The sequence below is a fragment of the Medicago sativa genome, chromosome 6, assembly GCF_051527215.1.
Source record: "Medicago sativa cultivar Bolivia chromosome 6, Bolivia_mono, whole genome shotgun sequence".
NCBI lineage: Eukaryota > Viridiplantae > Streptophyta > Magnoliopsida > Fabales > Fabaceae > Medicago > Medicago sativa.
This window is the reverse complement of record NC_140754.1, coordinates 89,011,454-89,032,746: the sequence shown is the minus strand read 5'-3', so window position 1 is coordinate 89,032,746 and position 21,293 is coordinate 89,011,454. Positions and strand designations below refer to the sequence as shown.

The 21,293-nt window shown below is 36.7% G+C and overlaps 3 protein-coding genes across 3 annotated transcripts; 2 read left to right on the top strand and 1 right to left on the bottom strand.

Moving 5' to 3' along the window:
- The first annotated feature begins 368 nt into the window (after positions 1-368).
- On the top strand, positions 369-1,685 carry LOC146918002 (F-box protein CPR1-like). Its single transcript, XM_085721984.1, has one exon. The coding sequence runs from the start codon at positions 369-371 to the stop codon at positions 1,683-1,685; it is 1,317 nt and encodes a 438-aa protein (XP_085578110.1).
- A 4,692-nt stretch (positions 1,686-6,377) lies between these two features.
- Positions 6,378-7,639, top strand: LOC146918001 (F-box/kelch-repeat protein At3g06240-like). The gene is made up of 2 exons (XM_085719665.1): positions 6,378-7,562; positions 7,601-7,639. The coding sequence occupies exons 1-2, from the start codon at positions 6,378-6,380 to the stop codon at positions 7,637-7,639; spliced, it is 1,224 nt and encodes a 407-aa protein (XP_085575791.1).
- Positions 7,640-11,080: 3,441 nt separating this feature from the next.
- LOC146918000 (uncharacterized) lies at positions 11,081-15,643 on the bottom strand. The gene is made up of 4 exons (XM_085721983.1): positions 14,859-15,643; positions 14,236-14,561; positions 12,394-14,091; positions 11,081-12,237 (listed from the first exon to the last, which is right to left on the bottom strand). Exons 1-4 carry the CDS (start codon positions 15,641-15,643, stop codon positions 11,081-11,083), a joined length of 3,966 nt encoding a protein of 1,321 aa, XP_085578109.1.
- Positions 15,644-21,293: the final 5,650 nt, after the last annotated feature.

Genomic DNA, 21,293 nt, shown 5'->3' with positions numbered 1-21,293 from the left:
TAATGTTTTTTTAAGTAATATACAGTATAATAATTTTTTTTTGAAGTATATAGTATAGATAATAAAAATTTAATTTAGTTAAAAGAAAATAGATAACTAGTCAAAATAAAATTAGTAATCTTTCAAAATGAAAACAATATTAGTATATAATTGCCTCAACCAGATTCGGATTTTGAAGTTTGTTATAACAAAAAAAAGATTTGGAGTAAAAATTAATTTAGTTTTTCTATATAAATAAACTGATAGTGTAAACAAAAAACGAGAAATCAATTGAAAACCTAAATTTCATGTTAGCAACAGACGCTATCTCTACGTGAGTGTCAATTCGTTCACATCAGACGCTGTCGCTTGTTACTGCGATGAAATCGATGGATTCTCTTTCAACTGAAAAGGTTAGCAATCATATTCACGAAGATATTGCATTTTCCATTCTCTCAAAATTGCCTCTAAAATCTTTGAAACGATTTACTTCAGTAAGTAAATCATGGTCTTGCTTATTTGAAAACCCTATTTTCATGAATTTGTACCGCAACAGTTTCATATCCGATGCTTACGAGGACGATGGTTCATGTCTCCTCCTCCAACAGACTCTGCCATATCCATCAAATAATAGTCATGTGTTGTATTTGCTTTCTGGCGAGAGGTTTGAGAATAAAGTCAAATTAGGTTCGCCACCTCCGTTCCCTGGTTTTATATTGGGTCCCGTTATTAACGGAATTGTTTGTGTTTACTACAGTAGTACAAATGTTGTATTATGGAATCCAACTATTGATGAATTTATGGTCCTTCGTCCAAGCCCAGCTGAATTAGAACCGTCAGTACGTTATGAGATTAAATTGGAATGGCTTCATGGATTTGGTTATGATCATGCTAGAGATGACTATAAGGTCATTCGACATGTACATTATAAATTAAATTTATCTGACGATCAAAATTATATTGACTATGAAGGTGATAGTGACTCTGAAAGTGATGATGAAAGTGTTAGGGACTCTAAAAGTGATGATGAAATCGATAGCGTGTCACGCGACGATGTGTGGGAGATATACAGCCTAAGAAGTAAGTCTTGGAGGAAACTTGATTTGGATATGCCTTGTGGTATGAGGACTTATGCAGGTGTCTATGTGTACTTGAACGGAGTGTGTCATTGGTGGAATGTCGATGTCGATGATGATGATCATTATTATTATGATGGTGATTATGATGAAGAAGCATTTTTGGTGTCATTTGACTTAAGCATGGAGGTGTTTTGTAAAACACTCATGCCCTCAACTTTGATTGATAATTTTGATTCTGGATGTGAGATGAGACTCTTTCGATGTGAGATGAGACACTTGATGGTATTAAATGACCACATTGCTTTTATATCATATTATAACCAGTCGCCTACTTTTCACATATCAATTTTGGGTGAACTTGGTGTGAAGGAGTCTTGGACTAAACTCTTCATTCTTGGGCCCTTTCCTGGCGTTGATCATCCTATTGGAGAGGGAAAGAATGGTGATTTATTCTTCAGAAGAGATGATAACGAACTGGTTTGGTTTAACCTGAGAACCCAGATGATGAAGGAGCTTGGTATTAAAGGGAATAAGCATGGTTGTCAGGTAGTCATTTACAAGGAAAGCCATCTTCCCTTTCTTTCAATAACAAAAAAAAGAAAAGCCATCTTCCCATTGGAGGAATAAATGGTTGATTTTTTTCCTTTTTAATCTCAGATTTCACCATGGAGGTTTATGACAATGGTTATTAGGTTTTTAACTTTTATGCAAATTGGCTTGTTAATTGCGCAAATCATAGTTAGTTTCAAGACAAGTTATAGAACGATTGATGATATGAATCTTGGTTTATGGATTTAATTTTGATGTTTAATCTCTTTCTATTTGTGAATTGCTTTTTTATTCCATGATGCTGTCATGCTTAATGGTTTGTAAATAATCTGTTCATTGGTTTGTAAACAACATCTTTTTGCTTATTGTTGGTAAAGGTCTACTGTGTTGAGATTGACAGTCTTCTATCACAATTTGTTGTTTTCAACAATATGTCGAAGGTAAAATTCTCAATATGTCTAATGAGGATCATTCATTTGTATAGGGTAGCTGTCCTATACCAATGAATGATCCTCCTTATACATGTTGAGTTTTCTTGAGAATCGAGTGTGGTATTGTAATCAGGTAGCATTTATGTATTGTTAAGTGCATTATGGTTTTTGAAATAAATATGTTGTTTTGCTCAAACCAAATAATAGAGATGTCATATGCATAATCTGCTATCTCCTGGTTGTTAGGGTGACATACCAAAATTAATTACAGAAAATTTTGGAAGGTCACCCAAGTTAAATGAATTTGTATAGGTAGTCAGATTGGGGAGAATAGGTTTTAGAGTTTGCTTATTTATTTTGGCTCAAAATTATTTTGGCTCAAACAGGTAATTAAGGTTTATAATGAATTTTAAGGTTACTATACCTTTGATAGTTTGATCCAACCAGCACTGCACTAGAGAGACATATGATTCATGCATATACAAATTGATAACACACACACACACACACTCACACATACGATTATTCATATGATTTTGAAAAACCACACATATGTTGGAAAGAACGATAAAAAAAGTTTTTATTTAAACTATGATTTCAAAAGTTCTAGAGCGAACAAAGTTTAAAAAATACTTAACAAATATTTTAGTATATAAATTAATTAATTAAAGGGTACACATTCAGTGTGGTATAGCATTTTTTGGTTTCATCTAAAGGGCCTACTGATGAGGAGCGTTTCTTGGACATTTGACACAAACAAGTTTCACTGAAGGTCTTGTTACTTGTTTGACGTCTTTTTCGTAATCGACTTTCAACAAGGGATAATTTAGTTAGACGTGGAGTTCTTCTACCTGCCAATAACCTTTGTGTAGATGGTTGTGATTTGGAGGAAACTGCTTACACTTTGGTAATATTCTTACACTGCTTACACTTTGGTAATATTTGGCCTCTCATCCGTCATGCTGAGTGGATCATTTCTTACAATATGGACAACTTCGCGGGTCTTCAAAAGTTTTGCGGTCTTTATTACACCTCATATGGTTCGCAACTGTCTAGGTTATTTTGAAAGAACGAAACAATTAGATTTTTAATAATAAGGTTGACCATATATGCAGCTATTATTATACAAAATAAAGTTAATATCCTTTGTGTGGTTACAAGCGGGCAACGCTATGTTCACTTTTAATTATCACAAATAGTGGCTTAATCCTTTGTCATGTATGAGAGCAACCTTGTAGATATTTTCTATCTCTTTATTTTTGTTTACTGTTTTCATTGTTGGACTCATTGTAACTTAGCGCCTTCTCTGGCACTTCTTATGCTAGGTAGAGAACTGTTTCGGTGTTAATATATTCACTATAGCTTCTTCAACAAAAAATAAAATAAAATAGCTCAAAATAAATTGGTTAATTAATTTAAAAAATATTTAACAATTCCTACTTATTTAAGTTAAGATGTAATATACACTTTTTCATGAAAAAAAAATTAATAAGAAAACTAATTACCTGCTTCCTAAAAAGTACGAATCAGTTTTAATGCAAAATTTCCAACAAATAAATAATTGTGGTTTTATCTTTCTAAATTATTTGATGATTTTTTCTACATTTTAAATAATAGATTTAATTTGCATACACCAACAAAGTAATTTTTTTTACATGCATTCAATCAACTCACACCATATAAACATGAGGAAAAATAATTATTTGATGAAGGATCGATTGATCATGCTATCAATATAACCAATGAGATTATATCCCATAAGGACGACATTTAATCCAATATTCCAGGCAATAATTTTATAATTGTGAAAAACTTATATTAAAACCTTTAAGACAGACAAAATCAAAAATTTCTATGATGTCTTTCACATATTACTTGATCTTGAACACGACTAGAAGAGACGAGCAAAGTGGGTCCTATGAAGCAGTTGTGGTTGTTGACAATGGTTCTTCACCGGCGTCAAGATGTGTACTAGCAAAAACACTCCAACACTTAAGTCAATTAATTCTCAAGTGTTTTTGAGCCTCTCTTTTAGAATGATAATGTGTACCTGATTTTGCTGTGAAATGTTCTTTTAATAAATTTTCAGATGGTTGTTTGAGTATTGATGTTTCGATGATTACACCCTTGTAGCACAAGAGTGTTCCTGTTTGTTTTACGTAACAGGCTCATATTAGCTTTGAGATCCTTATTTAATTTAGTGTCTCAAGGCGCTTTGCATGCATAGGCGACCCACAACTATGGTTGTTAAATTCGCGACTTAAGTCCCAAAATCCAGGTTTTTGCGACTTTGCATAGCTTCAACGACTCAAATCCATAGCATAATCCCAAAAACAGGAAAAATCCTATCAAAATCGCAAAAAATCGTGAAATACGTTTAAAATCGCAGGATTTTGATGGATTTTATTCATTTTTTTGATAAGGGACGATTTTTGACCCGGTTCGTAAATTGACCCGATTTGAATCCATGGCCCGGTTCTATAAATACCGAAAAGGCCAAATTTTTTCATTCTTTCTCCCCCACACTAAAGAATTTTGTCTAGGCATAAATTGTCTTTAAGTATTTTGTCTAGGTTGCTTACCATTATTATGACTACTAAAGAATATTTGCATCTAGGATTTGAGTCATTTATGTATATGTATTTTATGATCTTTGAACTTTAAGTCATTTATGACTATATGCAATTTATAACATATATTTAGCATTATTTTTGTTTTGGTAGAATCCTTGATATTGATTGCAATTTTACGAATCTCGATTTTGCTATCTTATACCGATTATACAAAAGTCCTTGAGTAAAATCCTTCGATTTTAATTGCGATTTTACGAGTCCCAATTTTGCTACTCCATTTTGACTTGATGTAAAGTCCTGATTTTGACAACCTTACCCACAACCGTATTTGTACGCTTTGTTGAGGCTCAACTTTGTGAATGAACTGTAGATGCAAGCTAGGATTGAACCTCGGCCACGTCGGGCACATTATGCCATAATTAAGACTACAACAATTACTTTTTTAAACTAAGTTTTTCCAAACAAAAAAAAAAACTTAAGTTGAAATATAACATTATCATATTAAGATAATTTCCATATAACATTTTATAACACTATATTTGTAATCTATTTTTTCTTCATACAATATATTTTAATGTTTGTGTTGGTATATGAAGTAAAAATTTTAAATTTTTTAAAAATGTCATAGGCGCTGGACCGGCTAGAGCGCAAATCCCATGAAGACACGCGAATCAAGCCCCGCGAAGCAGGGCATAACATCCTGAGTGAGCACGCTAGTTCTAGTGCGTGTCACCGCACTGAAACACTCCCCACTCTTCCTGCACCGTACACGTAGCCTCCAACGGCCCTAAGATGAGGCGCCTTATTTCGCGGAAACCGTTAGCGCCTCTTTCTCCTATATAAGGATGACTCAACCTTACTATCAACGTATGATTCACTTTACTTACACACTTAGACATACTCAACCACATTTCTCTCAGTGACTTGGGCTTTGAAGTGCTAACGTGTTCACATACACCTTTCGCTCCATTGTAAAGACTACTCTGTCGCCGTACCGGAGCACCGAGCGAGACCGTTGCCTCTATCGGATCATTACCGGACATATCACAATCCGATTTAACCGCATCAAAACAACTCATTTTCTATTGGCTGGATTTAATTCAAATTTCGTGAGAAAAGATTGCAAAAATCAAACTGAATGAACCTGACTAAGTCCCAAACTACTCATAGTCAATTTAATCATCAGTTGACGACTTTCACTCACTTTGAGATTATAAGTTGACAACAAACACTCTCTAATACTACACACAACTAGGAAGTCAGGATTAGAATTCACATGAAAATACTCAGCCTAACAACATCAGAATTCCCATTTGTAAAAAAAAAAAAAAATCAGAATTGCCATTTAAACTATTTTTTTTCTTTACAATTGCTTTTTATTTTGACAATTTCTTTTACTTTCTTTTTATATAACAATCTAATCTAATTTTTTCTTGATGTTAAAACTTTGTGTAAAAATCTAATCTATGTTTTGTCGTTAACATCTAATCTAAATTTAGTTAAAAGGAAATTGATAACTAATCAAAAGAAAATATTAGTAGCATTGCACCAAAAAAAAATTATATTAGTACTACTACATAACCGCCTCATATAGATTTGGAGTAAAAATTAATTTAGTTTTTCTATATAAGCTGATAGCTAAATAAATAGAAAACGAGAAATAATTTGAAAACCCTAATCGCTTGTTACATCAATAGCTGTCGCTACCGTGAGTTTGTCAGTGTTCTTCGCATCTGGCACTATCGCTCGCTACTGTGATAAAACCGATGGATTCTCTTTCAACTGAAAAGGTCAGTAATCATATTCACGAAGATATTGCATTTTCCATTCTCTTGAAATTGCCTATAAAATCTTTGAAACGATTTAGTTCTGTAAGTAAATCATGGTCTTGCTTATTTGAAAACCCTATTTTCATGGACGTGTACCGCAGCAATTTCATATCTGATGCTTACGAGGACGATGGTTCTTGTCTCCTCCTACAAGAGACTCGGCCATATCCATTAGATTATCATCATGTGTTGTATTTGCTTTATGGTGAGAGGTTTGAGAATAAAGTCAAGTTAGGATTGCCATCTCCACTTAGAGAGTATAACAACAGTGGTTTTATATTGGGTCCTGTTATTAACGGAATTGTTTGTCTTTACCTTAGTGGTATAAGTGTTGTATTATGGAATCCAACTATCGACGAATTTAAGGTCCTTCCTAAAAGCCCTACTGAGTTAGAGCCCTTGGTATGTTATGAGCACGGTGTGGATAGCCTTCATGGATGCCTTCATGGATTTGGTTATGACAGTGTTAGAGATGACTATAAGGTTATTCGACATGTACATTATGTCTTAGATCTATCTGAATATGAAATTGAAAGTGATGGTCACTTTGAACGTGATGCATTAAGTTTGCCAACCAGCGTGTCACGTGACAATGTGTGGGAGATATATAGCCTAAGAAGTAACTCTTGGAGGAAACTTGATTTGGATATGCCTTGTGGTATCAGGACTCAAGTAGGTGTCTATGTGTATTTGAATGGATCGTGTCATTGGTGGGATGATGATGATTATGTTGATAATGATGCATATTTGGTTTCCTTTGACTTAAGCAAGGAGGTGTTTTGTAAAACACTCATGCCCTCAACTTTGATTGATGATTATGATTCTAGATCTGAGATGAGACACTTAATGGTATTAAATGACCACATTGCTTTGATCTCATATTATGAAGAAGTTACTTTTCACATATCAATTTTGGGTGAACTTGGTGTGAAGGAGTCTTGGACTAAACTCTTTATTCTTGGCCCCTTTCCCGGCATTCATCATCCTATTGGAGAGGGAAAGAATGGTGATTTATTCTTCAGAAGAAAAGATAACGAACTGGTTTGGTTTAACCTGAAAACCCAGATGATGATGGAGCTTGGTATCAAAGGCGAAATGCATAGTTGTCAGGTAGTCATTTACAAGGAAAGCCGTCTTCCTTTTCTTTCAAAAACAAAAAAAAGGAAAGCCATCTTCCCATTGGAGGAATAAATGGTTGAATATTTTCCTTTTTTAATCTCAGATTTCACCCTAGAGGTTCATGGCAATGGTTATTAGTTTTTTTCCATGTATACATCATAATATTATGTTCAAGACAAGTTACAAAACAATTAATGATATGAATCTTTCTATTTGTGGTTTGTTTTTTTATTTCGTTTGCAAGAATGATAATTTCCCTTTACTGAATGACCTCCAATATTATGTAGAAGTAATTTATACTTGGGAACTTAATCTATTTCTATCACATTTCGTACTTTTCCAACAAACTGTTGAATATATGCTTTCTCAACATGTCTAAGGATCATTCATTGATATAGGGGCTATCTGCCTTCACCTCCATAGAATACATAAGGTTGTTGTTCATCGGTGGAACAATCGTCAACGGCAATGTCTAAAAATGTCACTTCACAACATGGTATTGTAACTAGCAAGGTTTTTGTAACAATGTGGTTTTAAAGTCTGATTCTTATCCTAATAAAAAACTTTTAAATTGAAATTTTAGCATAAGGGAGTACATTTTTCTTTATGAAAAGGTTTATGTAAATTGTAATTAGAAAACTTACAAGATGTATTTTGCTATGAGTTTCTGTTTATATCTCTGAAGTTGAAGGATGTTATGGTTTTGACTGTTCTTCAGGTCTTGATTATGTCTTTTAATTGTTTTGCTTTAAGCGTATAATTGATTATGTCTTTTAATTGTTTTGCTTTAAGCGTATAAATTTGTCTAAGAATGCATCGTTTGGTTCCAAGTCGACTAGGTAAGCGTGTTAAACGAGTCCAGTGTTCACACCAGGTTGAATCTTCTCATTTTTTCTTTCCGTTATTATTGTTTCTGTCTAGATAATTTTGAAGTTATCACGCATCTTTGTTCCTTTTCTTTTTCTTTTTCTTTTTTCATTTTGATGTTGGATCGAAAATTAAAAAATGGATAACATAATATGTCGTTGCGTCATTGAATTATACAGTTGATCATTATACAATCCCAGAAAAACCCTAAAGCCAACTCCCTTAGATTCCTTTCAATAATGTCTTTATGCTGATCCAGAAAAAAGACACTGGATATCTAAGGCACCAAAAGCAGGAACCAAGATAGATTTGAAGTGCATTAAAGTAATAATCCTTACAAAATACTCTCATTCTAGGGCAAAAATGATTGCGCGGAATTCTGCCTCGTTTGAGTCTCACACAAACAGAGGCTGCAAACTGAGCTAGCACAGTCCACAATCTCTCAAGACTCCACCTATACTTGCCAGACCAGGCTTCGTCCTAGAATATCCGTCAATATTCCATTTCCACACACGCTTGGCGGAGGAGGACACCAAGAGATTTTACATCTCACTTTACCTGTAAATTTCCAATTCCGTACTAAGTTAACATCCCTAACCACATCACCCGGGCTGAAAGGACACAACGAGTTCCAACCTTTCGACGAGAATCCTAGCCTCAATTTAATCATATAGAACACATACTCCCAATCTGGATTTTCTGATTCTAAGATCAATCTATTTCGTTGGTTCCACATAGTCCAGAACACCACAAAACGAAGAGAAATCAATAGATAATTTTGAAATCCAGAGAAATTCACACCTGACCAACATAGGAACCATTCTATAGGAGTGAGTGACATTGGAATTTGTACATTCCACCAATCCAATACTCACATTCGTGTGATCCATATACTTAATATCTAAAAGTTTTGGGTAGAGATGCTATATTTTGATATCTTGTTGGTCCTGTATTATTGAACCGTTATTACTCTTTAAGCTTCCCAAATTCCCTAACAAATTTATAGTTTTTTTTTTTTTTTTTATAAAGATGACGTTGAGAACCTCAAAATTAATTTAGCCATTGCATGCTATAGACTGTCTAAACCTTTTGATATAAAAATATGAGAACTTTTTCCCATCATACGATTTTAAAAAAGCACACGTGTTCAAAAATACGATGAAAAAATGTTTTTATTCAAAAATATACTTCTCCAAACAACATAAAAATAGTTATTTTTGTGGAAGTATTATACTTTCAAAAGTTCTAGATTGACTAAAGTTTAGAAACAAATTCACACTGCAATTTGGCTGTAAGTGAACATTATGAACGTTATTAACAACCCTTATGACGACGAACATTATTTCCAAACTCTCTAGATTATTGACTAAAGTTTAGAAACAAATTCATTTGTACCCCTTATGACGACGAACATTATTTCCAAACTCTCTAGATTGGGAGGCTTCACTTACAGCCAAATTGCAGTGTGAATTTGTTTCTAAACTTTAGTCAATCTAGAACTTTTGAAAGTATAATACTTCCACAAAAAAAATAATGTTCGTCGTCATAAGGGGCCCAATAATCTAGAGAGTGTAACAACCCTAGTATTATATTGGGCCCCGTTATTAACGGAATTGTTTGTCTTTACCAAAGTGGTACAAATGTTGTATTATGGAATCCAACTATCGACGAATTTAAGGTCCTTCCTCCAAGCCCGACTGAATTAGAACCATTAGTACGTTATGAGATTGAACTAGAAAAGCTGCATGGATTTGGTTATGTCCGTGCTACAGATGACTATAAGGTCATTCGAAGTGTACATTATGAATTAAATTTATCTGACTATCAAAATTATAGTGACTCTGAAGGCGATCCTTACCGCGTGCACGTGACGACGTGTGGGAGATATATAGCCTAAGAAGTAACTCATGGAGGAAACTTGATTTGGATATGCCTTGTGGTATTTATGCTTATGCAGGTGTCTATGTGTACTTGAATGGAGTGTGTCATTGGTGGAATGAAGATGATTATGATTCTTATCATGAAGAAGGGAGGTGTTTAGTAAGGAAATGTCATTTGGTGTCATTTGGAATTAATTTTTTCTTCGAAACTTGATAAGCTAATAAGCCGCATTCCACAATCTCTGTCAGTTTATCAGTTTCTCTCTACACACACATTCCTACACATTAGCAGTACACTTGTTAAAAACAATGGTGCTGTTTTGCTGTTTTTATTTTCTTCTGTTTCAGTTCTAATGCTTGTCTGTGGAGGTCATTCTGTGGTTTTTTGGTTGCCGTATTCCAATTAAAGTGAGACGTTCAGGTTGAAATTGTGAAGTATATAAGTCTCTGCAGTCTATGAGGAAATTTTTTGGATGCATACTATGAAGGGATAATTTGTTTTCCACCCTAATTAAACTTAGTTTTTATTTTTTTTTTTATTTTTTTTTATGGTTTGTTAATGCTGAGAATCGAGTGTGGTATTGTGATTAGGTAAGCATATATGTATTGTTTTTTTTTTTTGAAGAGGCTAAAATGAAATTATATTACCACATCAAAAAGGTCTTCCTAGCACAAGATGTGCCAAGGAAGAACACCAGAATACAAACATAGTCCAAACAATATTTACAAGGCAAAGCCAAACCGCAAAGCGGACAAAAACCGGAGAAAAAACAACTAGCCAATGGCTAAAATGGTTAACGGACTAAGCCACCAACAATGATAATTGAGAGGGAGGTTAGCGTGTTTCCCCTTCAACCACCTGAACGTTAATGACTTAATCTTATCAACCACCTGCGGAATAGTGCATTTTTTATCATTGAAGACCCTGTTATTTCTTTCTTTCCAAATCTCCCAGACTGTCGCAAACCAGATAACCTGTAAAATAGAACTCTTTGACTTGGCAGCACCACCAATAAAGCTGAATTGAATAAAGTGGCTTGATACATCGTAAGGCATAACATAGGAAATGCCGAGCCACCTAAGAACAAAGAACCAAACAGAACGAAAAAAATCACAATGTAATAACAAATGTGAGGATGTTTCTATTTCCCCACAGTCACCAACGCAAAGCTGAGAATCGAAGTCGACAACCTGTCGACGGAAAAGGTTGTCCTTGGTAGGAAGCCTATCACGAAACAAACGCCAAACAAATAACACCACCTTCAAAGGTACGTCCTTATGCCACAACAAAGAAGCGGGCATCGAAATGTCAACAGAAGAATTGTTATTCAGAAAATTATAAGCACTACAAACTGTATACACGGAAGATGTTTCCAACCTCGATAGCATCTTATCATTTCTATCAACCTGCAAAGAGACATTTTGAAGTAAAATCCTAAGCTCCCCCACTAACTCCTCTTCCCACGCAAATAACCTCCGCCTCCATCGCCAAGCATCTCCCGCAAACCCCCACCCTAACTCATGCATGCCAAAAATTGACTCCCCCTTAAGTAATGACAATTCAAAAAGTCTAGGGAATCTATCTCTAAAAGACACACCTCCTAACCACACATCTGGCCAAAATAGAGTATTTTTGCCAACACCAACAAACCGATTAACATTACCGTGAAACCACAGCTCCGATCGTAAAGCAGTTATATCCCTCCACCAACTAGATGCCACACGACCACCCTCAGAAACTAGACCGTCCTCCACACCGTAACGAGCCGCCAACACCCTAAACCACAAACTATCCCTCTCCACCAACAACTTCCAACACCACTTTCCTAGTAAGGCACTATTAAAATCCCTAATTCTCCTTACCCCCAAACCGCCAACCTCCTGACTCCGGCAAATAGATTGCCAATCTATCCAAGTTATCTTCATGTGGTCTGCACTCCCACCCCAAAAAAATTTATTAAAAATATATTCAATAGAAGAAATGATACCTGACGGAGCTTTGAAAAAAGAAAGAGCATAAACAGGCAACGATGACAGGACAGACTTCAGCAAAATCAACCGGCCCGCCAAAGACAAATATCTCGAACTCCACCCCGACAGTCTAGAGTGTAACTGCTGAACAAGAGGATCCCAAAAAGCCAACCGACGAGCATTTCCACCAATAGGCAACCCAAGATACATAAACGGAATTGAGCCAACCTTACAATTTAAAACCATAGCTGCCTCGGCCAGCCAAGAACCAGGGACATTCACCTCAACCAAAAGACTCTTTGTAAAATTCACCTTTAGTCCAGACATCTCTTGAAATAAAATAAGAACAGCTCGCAAAGCACAGATATTGGCCCACGATTTGTCACCCAAAATTAATGTATCATTCGCAAATTGAAGATGAGAAACCATAACCGGATCACTGTTGCCCACTTTGTAACCATTAAATAAATTGTTTACAGACAATGCATTCATCAAAACATCAAAACCCTCAGCAGCCAAAAGAAACAAAAAAGGCGAAAGAGGATCACCCTGCCTGAAACCCCTCCCTAGAGAGAACTCTTCTGTTGGAGACCCGTTCACCAAAACCGAGGCTGTAGCTGTCCCAATGCACTCTTTAATCCATTTACGCCAGAGAGTCGGGAAACCCATTTTCAACATTACCTCATCCAAATAACTCCAATCAATAGAGTCATACGCTTTTTCAAAGTCAACCTTAAAAAGAATCAACTCCTTCTTACTCTTTCTGGCTTCATCTACTATCTCATTGGCCACCAAAATCCCATCAAGAATTTGACGACCTTTAATAAAAGCCAACTGAGTACCGGAGATTACCGAACCAATCACCCCTCGAAGCCTATTTGCAAGAACCTTTGCCAAAATTTTATACATACTCCCCACTAAAGAAATAGGGCGAAAATCATTAAGGCGATGCGGACTATCAACCTTAGGAATAAGCGCAATGAACATGCTATTTATCCCTTTAGTCAATTTTCCATTCCTATGAAATTTCGACAAGAACAGCATAACGCCATCCTTCAACACATCCCAAAAATCCTTCACAAAACCAAAAGTAATACCATCAGGCCCTGGACATTTGAAACTATCACAATCCCACACTGCCGCCTTAACTTCGTCCAACGAAAAAGGCTTAATAAGACCCGCCCCTTCACGGCAAGATAAAGACCGAAAATGCAAGGCTTCCATACTGGGACGATTAGACCTTTGTGCTTGGAAGTGTGACGAAAAATGAGAAAACACAGCTGATCTGACATTGTCCACCCCTTCAACCAACACACCGTCCACCATAAAAAACTGAATTGAATTCCTGCGCCTCCTGCCTGACATGATACTATGAAAAAACTTAGAGTTTGCATCTCCTTCACGTAACCATTGCATCCGCGCCTGTTGCCAACAAATACTTGAATTTATCCGAGACAACGAAAATAACTCTTCAGAATGGCCATGAAGTTCTTGTATTTCCTCATCAGACAAGGACACTGATTCGGCCTTCATCTCAATATCTGTAATACGGTCCTTCAAATCTGCAATCTTGGCTGGTAAATTCTTAGAATGACGTTGATGCCAATCTTTTAAAGCTAATTTAATTAACTTTACTTTTTCTTTCAAAACAAAACCACCCCAACCATCTATTTGAAAAATCTTCCACTTGTCACGGACAAAATCATTGTAACCTGTAAATTTCTCCCAACATTTCAACATACGTAAAGGTTTAGGACCCCAATTCTCTACATCTATACTCAACTCAATTGGACAATGATCTGAGAGGCCACGCGCTGACGCCAATTGAAAACAATTCGGCCATGTCAAGCACCATTTTCCCGATAGCAAAAAACGATCAATCCGACTCATAGACTTCCCATCTCCCCGATATCACGTAAAATTGCGACCCCGGAGGGGTAGGTCAATCAAACAATTACCATCTATAAACTGATTGAAATAGGCGCTTCCTGTAGGACTACCTGAATTTCCCACGCTTTTCCGTTCCTCAAGACACCGAACAGCATTAAAATCCCCACACACACAGACATTAACGTCCGAAAGAGATGCAATCCTCATAGAAATATTATGCCAGAGTGTTTGTTGACGAGAAATATCACAAGGAGCATAAATATTCAACAGAAAAAATTCTTCCCCAGACTTCACAAACCGGCCATGAATCCCTAACACATGTTCAAGCTGAAAAGATGACCAAACCTCAACCTCTTTAACATCCCAAAGCGTAACCAAACCACCAGAAGCTCCCCTCGAAGATTGAAAAGAAAAATCAACATTTAAATCACCCCATATAGATTTACAAATTGATACATCAAAACTAGATAACTTTGATTCTTGTATGCAAAGAATAAATGGTTTTTTCTCCCTCACCAATTGACTCACCTCCCTTCTTTTTTCAAACCCACCTAACCCCCTAACATTCCAAGAAATAATCTTCATCACAAAAAACACACACCCCCCACCACCTCACACCACCCACTACTCCTATCCCTCCTTCCCATTTCCATCTGAATTTCTTCTACCCACCCCGGACAACACATCATACTTATTATTTTTATCCCCCGTAAAATTCAAACCCACCTTCTTTCCAATCCCCTTAACATCATCTGCCCTCTCCTTATCATTACGATGCAATACCAACCAATGCGTCCAATCATTATTATTAAACGAAGACTGAGAGCCACTAAATGAAGAGCTATCATTAATCGTTGCCTTATCTTTAGATCCCACCGATATCCCTTTCCGACGCCTTTGAGTCTTTTGAAGAGCACGAAGCACGTCCTTGCGATCTTTATCGGAGAGTCTCGCAATTCGCTTCAAATTATATGCACAATGTCGGAGATACCCATTGCCTCTCTTTTTTGAAACTCTAGGCACACCAGATGAATTAGCTTTGCTGCCGATGTGATGTTGTGGTCTGTCCACTTCTTTGGTTTGTCTTTTGCACCTATTAACCCATTCCACACTCCAAGGGCCAGCTGATTCAGAATGAACACGCCCTGGAGGACATGAAGCTGTGCGTTTTGCTGGTCGATGATCTGCACTTATAGTATGTCGAGTTTTGTGAACACCATCACTAACAACTTGCTGTTTGGACGCTTTAAAACCAGCCAGCTTGCTCCCTTCACCCACTTCTGGCCTACCTTCCTGGTTGTTTACTGAACCACTTTTATGTAACTCGAAAGTAGCTTTAGATACTGCTCTATCCACTAAAGATGCATCCTTGTGAAAGGGCCCAAGATTGCATCCACTACAAGAAACTTGCCATTTAGCAACGGCAGAAACCGTTGGTAAAGGTCTCAAAAGCCGTTGGTATAGGTCATAAAACATATACCAACGCCCACCTGCTACCGTCTAGGATACTATGCTTATACCAACGGCAAGAATGACGTCCCAATAGCTTATACCAACGAAAAATTAGCTTGATGCTATAGATTTAGGAGCTATAGCAACGAAATTTTACACCTATTAAATAGCTTTAGTCAACCTCCATATCCGTTGGTATAAGTGATGTAGTATTTTTGCATCAAACAAGATAAGTATGTATAAATCGTCTCCTCAAGGACTAGTGCGATATCAAAGATCGTTCAACATCACATATCAGTTTAAGTTTAAAAGATAAGTTGTTTGTTTGTTTTTAACTAAGTTAACTAAATTGCCAAAGTAAAAGTGGAGAGTAATAAGGCGTAAAAGCGTTGGAATTAGAGTTCTTTGATTAAGCGTCAAACATAACCTAATAATCACCTATATGAATTCTAGCTTTTTACCGATATTATCACGTATCGCTCAACAAGATTATTCGTGTCCAAATAATCTTATGAAATCAATTGTATTGTTCAATGGCTGATTTCCCAAACCATTAAACAATCCAATTGTCGATCGTATCATTTAATCGATGATTTCTCAATCTATTCAACGATCCGAAAGTTTTAAGTTCCAATACCTTGTGTGATTATCAAAACATCAATCCTATGTCTAGAATTGTTGTTTTGATAGATGAATATTCTAAACCTAGATTCAAAAGTACTTTTCAATATCAATTAAATCAAAGATTGGAATTGAATTGCAAGAATAACTTCAATATCATATAAAATGCTAGAATCATATATTACAAGATTAAAGATTACATTCTAAGCTCAATCAAGTACCTCTAATTCCAACTAAGGAGATTTAGTTCATCATTGTCATGAGAACTTTACAAAAGTGGAAGAAGAGTTGAGAATCCATGCAAGGAACTTGATGTCTCCAAGGATCTTGATGAAATCTCAATCAAACACTATTGCCCAATGAATACACTGTATTTTCGCCCTATCCTCCCTCTAAGATATGATAAGATAATGTCTGAAATGAGAGCAATTGAGCTTTTATATGAATCTAAAAAAGTTATATTTCGCCTGGCGGAATTTGTCTCGCCATGGCGAGATGAGCTTCCTTCACCAGTGGGTTTCTGCCACGTCACCAGGCTCAGATGAAACCGCCTTACTTCGCCAGGAAGAATTTTGCTCGCCATGGCGAAGTTCTCTTGTCCTGATCTTCCAACTTTCTAGAACTCTTCGCCATTCAGCTCGCCAGTATTTCGCCTGGCGAAATTTCTCGCCATGGCCATCTCTGTGGCGAAGTGGCCTGGAGCTCTCTGGAGTTGCTCGCCTTTTAGCTCGCCATGGCGAGATTGCCTTTGCCCAAATTTGTTGTTTTTGATTCTTGCTTGATGTCTTGACATTCATTTCCTGCACAAATGGGTAGAGTAAGATGACTAAAGCGTAAGAGGTCAAAATTCAATTTTCTCTCGGCTTTTCCCTAGATAACTTGTGAAACAAGTAACAAACGTGCCATAAATGAATGCTTAAAATACTACTTCCTGGAACTTATCAAACTCTCCCCAACTTAACTCTTTGTTTGTCCCCAAACAAAATATTGAAAACATAACAAGTTTAAAACAAGACTCAAGTACAAATTTCTTTGAAAACTTTTGCAGATGAATGATTCAAAATGAATGCGCGGGCAAGTCTGACGTTTTCAACTTATCTGACAATCCACTGCAAATGTGAAATGAGTTCTAAGCACAAATTACATGTCAAATAGTTCAAGTCAATAACACATTTATCCACGAACCACACCTAACACACTTCTTTGTAAGTAACTAAACAATTGAAATCAAATGAGTGAGGGTTATGAACACACATCCGGCAATCAAGTTAACATTCCAATCAAGTTATGTGTCCATCCAAATATCGTTTCAAAAGGCACAAAAACATGGATCAAAAGGTCTTTTAAGGGTTGTAACTTGGCTCGGCTACAAAAGAAAGGACATTTGTGGGTCAATTGAATTCAAAAGGCCAAGCATAAGGGGACATTCATTCTATTTACATTCAAAAGGCAAATATACATGATTCCCTTTAATTCTAAGCAAACCCTAGGTGTTTAAACATGATACACCTTGATCTTGACAATTTATTCTATTTTTGGATTTTTCTTCCTTTTCCTTTTCTTCTTTTCTTTTTCTTTTTCATCATGTACACACATTTTTTTTTTTTGAAGTTAAAACAATGTTGTCTTGATAAAAAAATGAATTTTCACCAATTTACTTGACAGATGATTCACATCTACCTTTTTCTCCCCAACTTGACTTAAGACTTACCCTATTTGAATGTTCCCCTACTCTATGGCAAAAGGGACAAATAATCAATGACGGTTTAGGGTTCAACAATTAAAAACATTTCAGAGTCCTAAAGTGTGTCAAAAATGAACTGGATTTTGAAAAAAATTTATGGGCAATTTCATCAAGCAATGTGCTTATGAATTGACAGTTCACAATTGAGGACTCCGATTCTTTTGGCTCAAGTGGGTTAGCAAATACTCGCTCTTCTCACAAGGTAGGCTATTTGTGGTCAAGTATGTTTCACTCATTATCAAAAATCTGCCTTGATCATTTCCATGCCTTCACACAATTCAAAACAGTTATTAGATTTAACATAACACAACTGAGTTAAACAATAAATGCCGGTCTCCTTGCATATAGTATAATACATTGAGGTTTCCTCACTTTTTGGCTAGAACTAGGTGGTTCACAAACAACATATTATCGCGGAGAACTAAATGACATGAAATTTGTGTAAAGTACCCGTTTCACATTCCAGTAAAAATCTAGAAAAACCGGAAACTTGTACCTTGGCTATGCGCTTTATCACAACTTTCTATCATTATCATTCATCTGAGATTTTTCTCTTTTGGCTATCTTTCAAGCACTTTGCAATTTGACACTTTGAGCATTTACAAGTTCTTTCAAACACGCAATAGTAATGAACCAAAACAAACTTCCACATTTTTTAGAATAATTCAAAATGAAGTACTTAACAAAATTAAAATAACACAATACATTATTAGACAATACGAACACACCGTAATTAAACACATTGTCTTGAACAATATCACAATACAACACCCCACAATACGAGCACAGTAATAGTTCAAACATAGTTCAAAACATAACACTGAAGTCACACATAGCAAATTAAACACAATACAGAAGCAAATAGTTCAACAAGTAATTAAAATAAAGCACTAAAAGATGAGTTCTAGAAATAAAGAATTGACTGAAAGCATCTTAAAATATCACTCATTTCAGGTGTGCTTTCAAATCTTTTCTTTACTTCTCTTCAGTCCTGCTCCTCAAAACTCTTGCTCCTCATAACTCGGAGTGCCTTCACTTGAATTTGTTGCACTCACCACCGCGTCCGGATCATCTTGGTCTGCTCCACCCTGATCATCATCCGCTGGCTCATCAACCTGCATAAATGAAGGACCACCATCCCCCCATAGATAAATGGCCTGTCCCCAGGCCAAGCACAATAAGCCTGGTAAGCCTCCGGAGTAGGAACCTGATGATCTGCTATCTGTGGGTAACCGGCATGTAGCTGCATCCGGTACATAGAGTCATGCAATGAAGTCATCGCCCGCTTGTTAGCATCCAGATAATCCCAAGTGTAGGTAAAACACTGCCTCTGGGCGGGGTCCATGTGTGAGAAATCATCAGCTGATAATGGAGCTTGAGGTTGGTGTGAGGAGGAAGCTCCGGTACCTTTCTTACCCTTTTTCTCTTTGTCACTGTGCCTTGCAATGATAGCATCAGTGATTGGATTATGCAATTCTTCATGAACATGGTTCGGGATTTTTATGCGGAGGCTAATGATCAATCCCATTATCAATCCGGGAAAGGCTAAAGGGACCCTCTCTTTGTTGCTTAAAGCAACATCCTTTAGTTCTTCAGCAATGATCCTCGCAACGTCAATCGATTGATCGGTGAGGATGTAGTAGATGAGGGGTGGGATATCAATGGTGCAAGTGGAAAGGTGGCTCTTGGGTTTGATATTGAACAGGATCAATTTCAAGATAGTTTGAGCAATGGGGGTCATGTTACACTTCTTAACTGTGTCACGCCCGGTCACACTTGTCTCATACCCCTTTCCCGGTTGCAGAATGGTTGCTTGAATGAGTGAATGGTCCCAATTCCCTTTGTTTTGTTGAAGGTGAAATGGACAGAGTTCATCGGGGGTTTTGAGTTTGTAAGGTTTCCCAAGGTAGTCATTAATGCCTTGGCGATCAAAGGTGATCACCCTACCCCGTATCATGGTTTTGAAGCTAAATTCTTCCCCCTCTAAAGGCATGGCGTTCGCATAGAACTCACGCACGATTTCAGTGTTGATTTAAGGGTGAGGGGCAACCAGTTGTTCCCATTTTCGCTTCTGAATGATGGCAGCAAGCACTTTGTATTTCCCTTCAGCTGAGATTTGGAACTGCTTGTCATGCCAAAGCTTCCGTTTACATAGTTCGTGATACCGGTCCTGGTGAGCAACAGTAAAGAATCTGTGCTCGTCATAAGGTCTTGGAGTCGGTTCAGCTTCAGATTGCTTTCTCTTGCCTCTGGCAGAAGCTGATGCTTTCTGTTGATTCTTAGGTGCCATTCCTGTAATAACACAACCAGGAAATCCAGACAATTCACAAGTAAATTGATTAGAGATGACTAAATTGAACACATCTTAGACTAAAAAAAAAAAATTCTTGTTCCTGTGAATTTCGCCAGGCGAAACTAACTTCGCCATGGCGAAGGAGCATTCAAGTTTCTGGGTTTTTTGATGAACACCTCGCCATGGCGAGGTGAATGGCGAGCATGCCCAGAATTCAAAAATTCAACCCATTTCACAAAAATTCATCAGTTTCCCTTGTTTTGTCCTATTGCATGATTGTTCTAACTTATATCACTCAATTTTGTCCCTAATTATGACCCAGAGATGAATTAAATCAGAGTTTCACCATAAGAACCCTTTTTATTCGAAAATCTACAAGAGTGGGTTAGCAAATTCAAAAGTTGTGGTGTGAGCATGAAAGAACAAATCATTGTACTCTGATTTTCGTTCATCTCTGTCATTATGGGATTCAAATTGATAAGAAGAAGAGATTAATGCTAATTTTTGTCAACTAACCTAGAGTTTTTGTCAAGAACAAGACATGCACAGTAAGCAATGAAAGAGATTAATAACAAACCTGAGTAAATCAAATGCAGAGGGGATGCAAAATTGAAACTTGACTTGATTTGACTTGGATTGGATTTGTGTGGTGAATTTGTTTGTGAGTCTAGGGTTTGGAAGAAAGAAAAATGGGTTTGGTGGAGAGAGAGAACAAAGAAACCGAAAGTTTGATGTAATGAGGGTTAGTGGGTGGTTGGGAGGAGTTATGGTGAGATAGTGGCTTTGGAAAACGTAACTGCCATTTTTGACAATTTCGCCAGGCGGAGGATAATCTCGCCATGGCGAGCTAAATGGTACGCAGGTCAAATGACCTGTAATCTTCGCCAGGCGGAGGATATTTGGCCTGGCGAAAATGACAGTTCAGATCAGAATTTTGCAGGTTGCTTCTGTTTTTGGATTTTTGATATGTTTGATGACTCCTAAGCCTAATATGCATAAAAAACAATAAAATTACT

What these genes read in the sequence shown, in the direction of transcription:
- LOC146918001 (XM_085719665.1), top strand. Translation starts at nt 6,378, where the DNA reads ATGGATTCTCTTTCAACTGAAAAGGTCAGTAATCATATTCACGAAGAT. An exon ending in GTTGTCAGGTAGTCATTTAC is followed by an intron (nt 7,563 to 7,600) that starts AAGGAAAGCCGT and finishes AAAAACAAAAAA; the next exon opens with AAGGAAAGCCATCTTCCCAT.
- LOC146918002 (XM_085721984.1), top strand. Translation starts at nt 369, where the DNA reads ATGGATTCTCTTTCAACTGAAAAGGTTAGCAATCATATTCACGAAGAT.
- LOC146918000 (XM_085721983.1), bottom strand. Translation starts at nt 15,643, where the DNA reads ATGTTTTATGACCTATACCAACGGCTTTTGAGACCTTTACCAACGGTT. An exon ending in TTTCAATCAGTTTATAGATG is followed by an intron (nt 14,092 to 14,235) that starts GTAATTGTTTGA and finishes AATTGGCGTCAG; the next exon opens with CGCGTGGCCTCTCAGATCAT. An exon ending in CTCTAGACTGTCGGGGTGGA is followed by an intron (nt 12,238 to 12,393) that starts GTTCGAGATATT and finishes GTGGGAGTGCAG; the next exon opens with ACCACATGAAGATAACTTGG.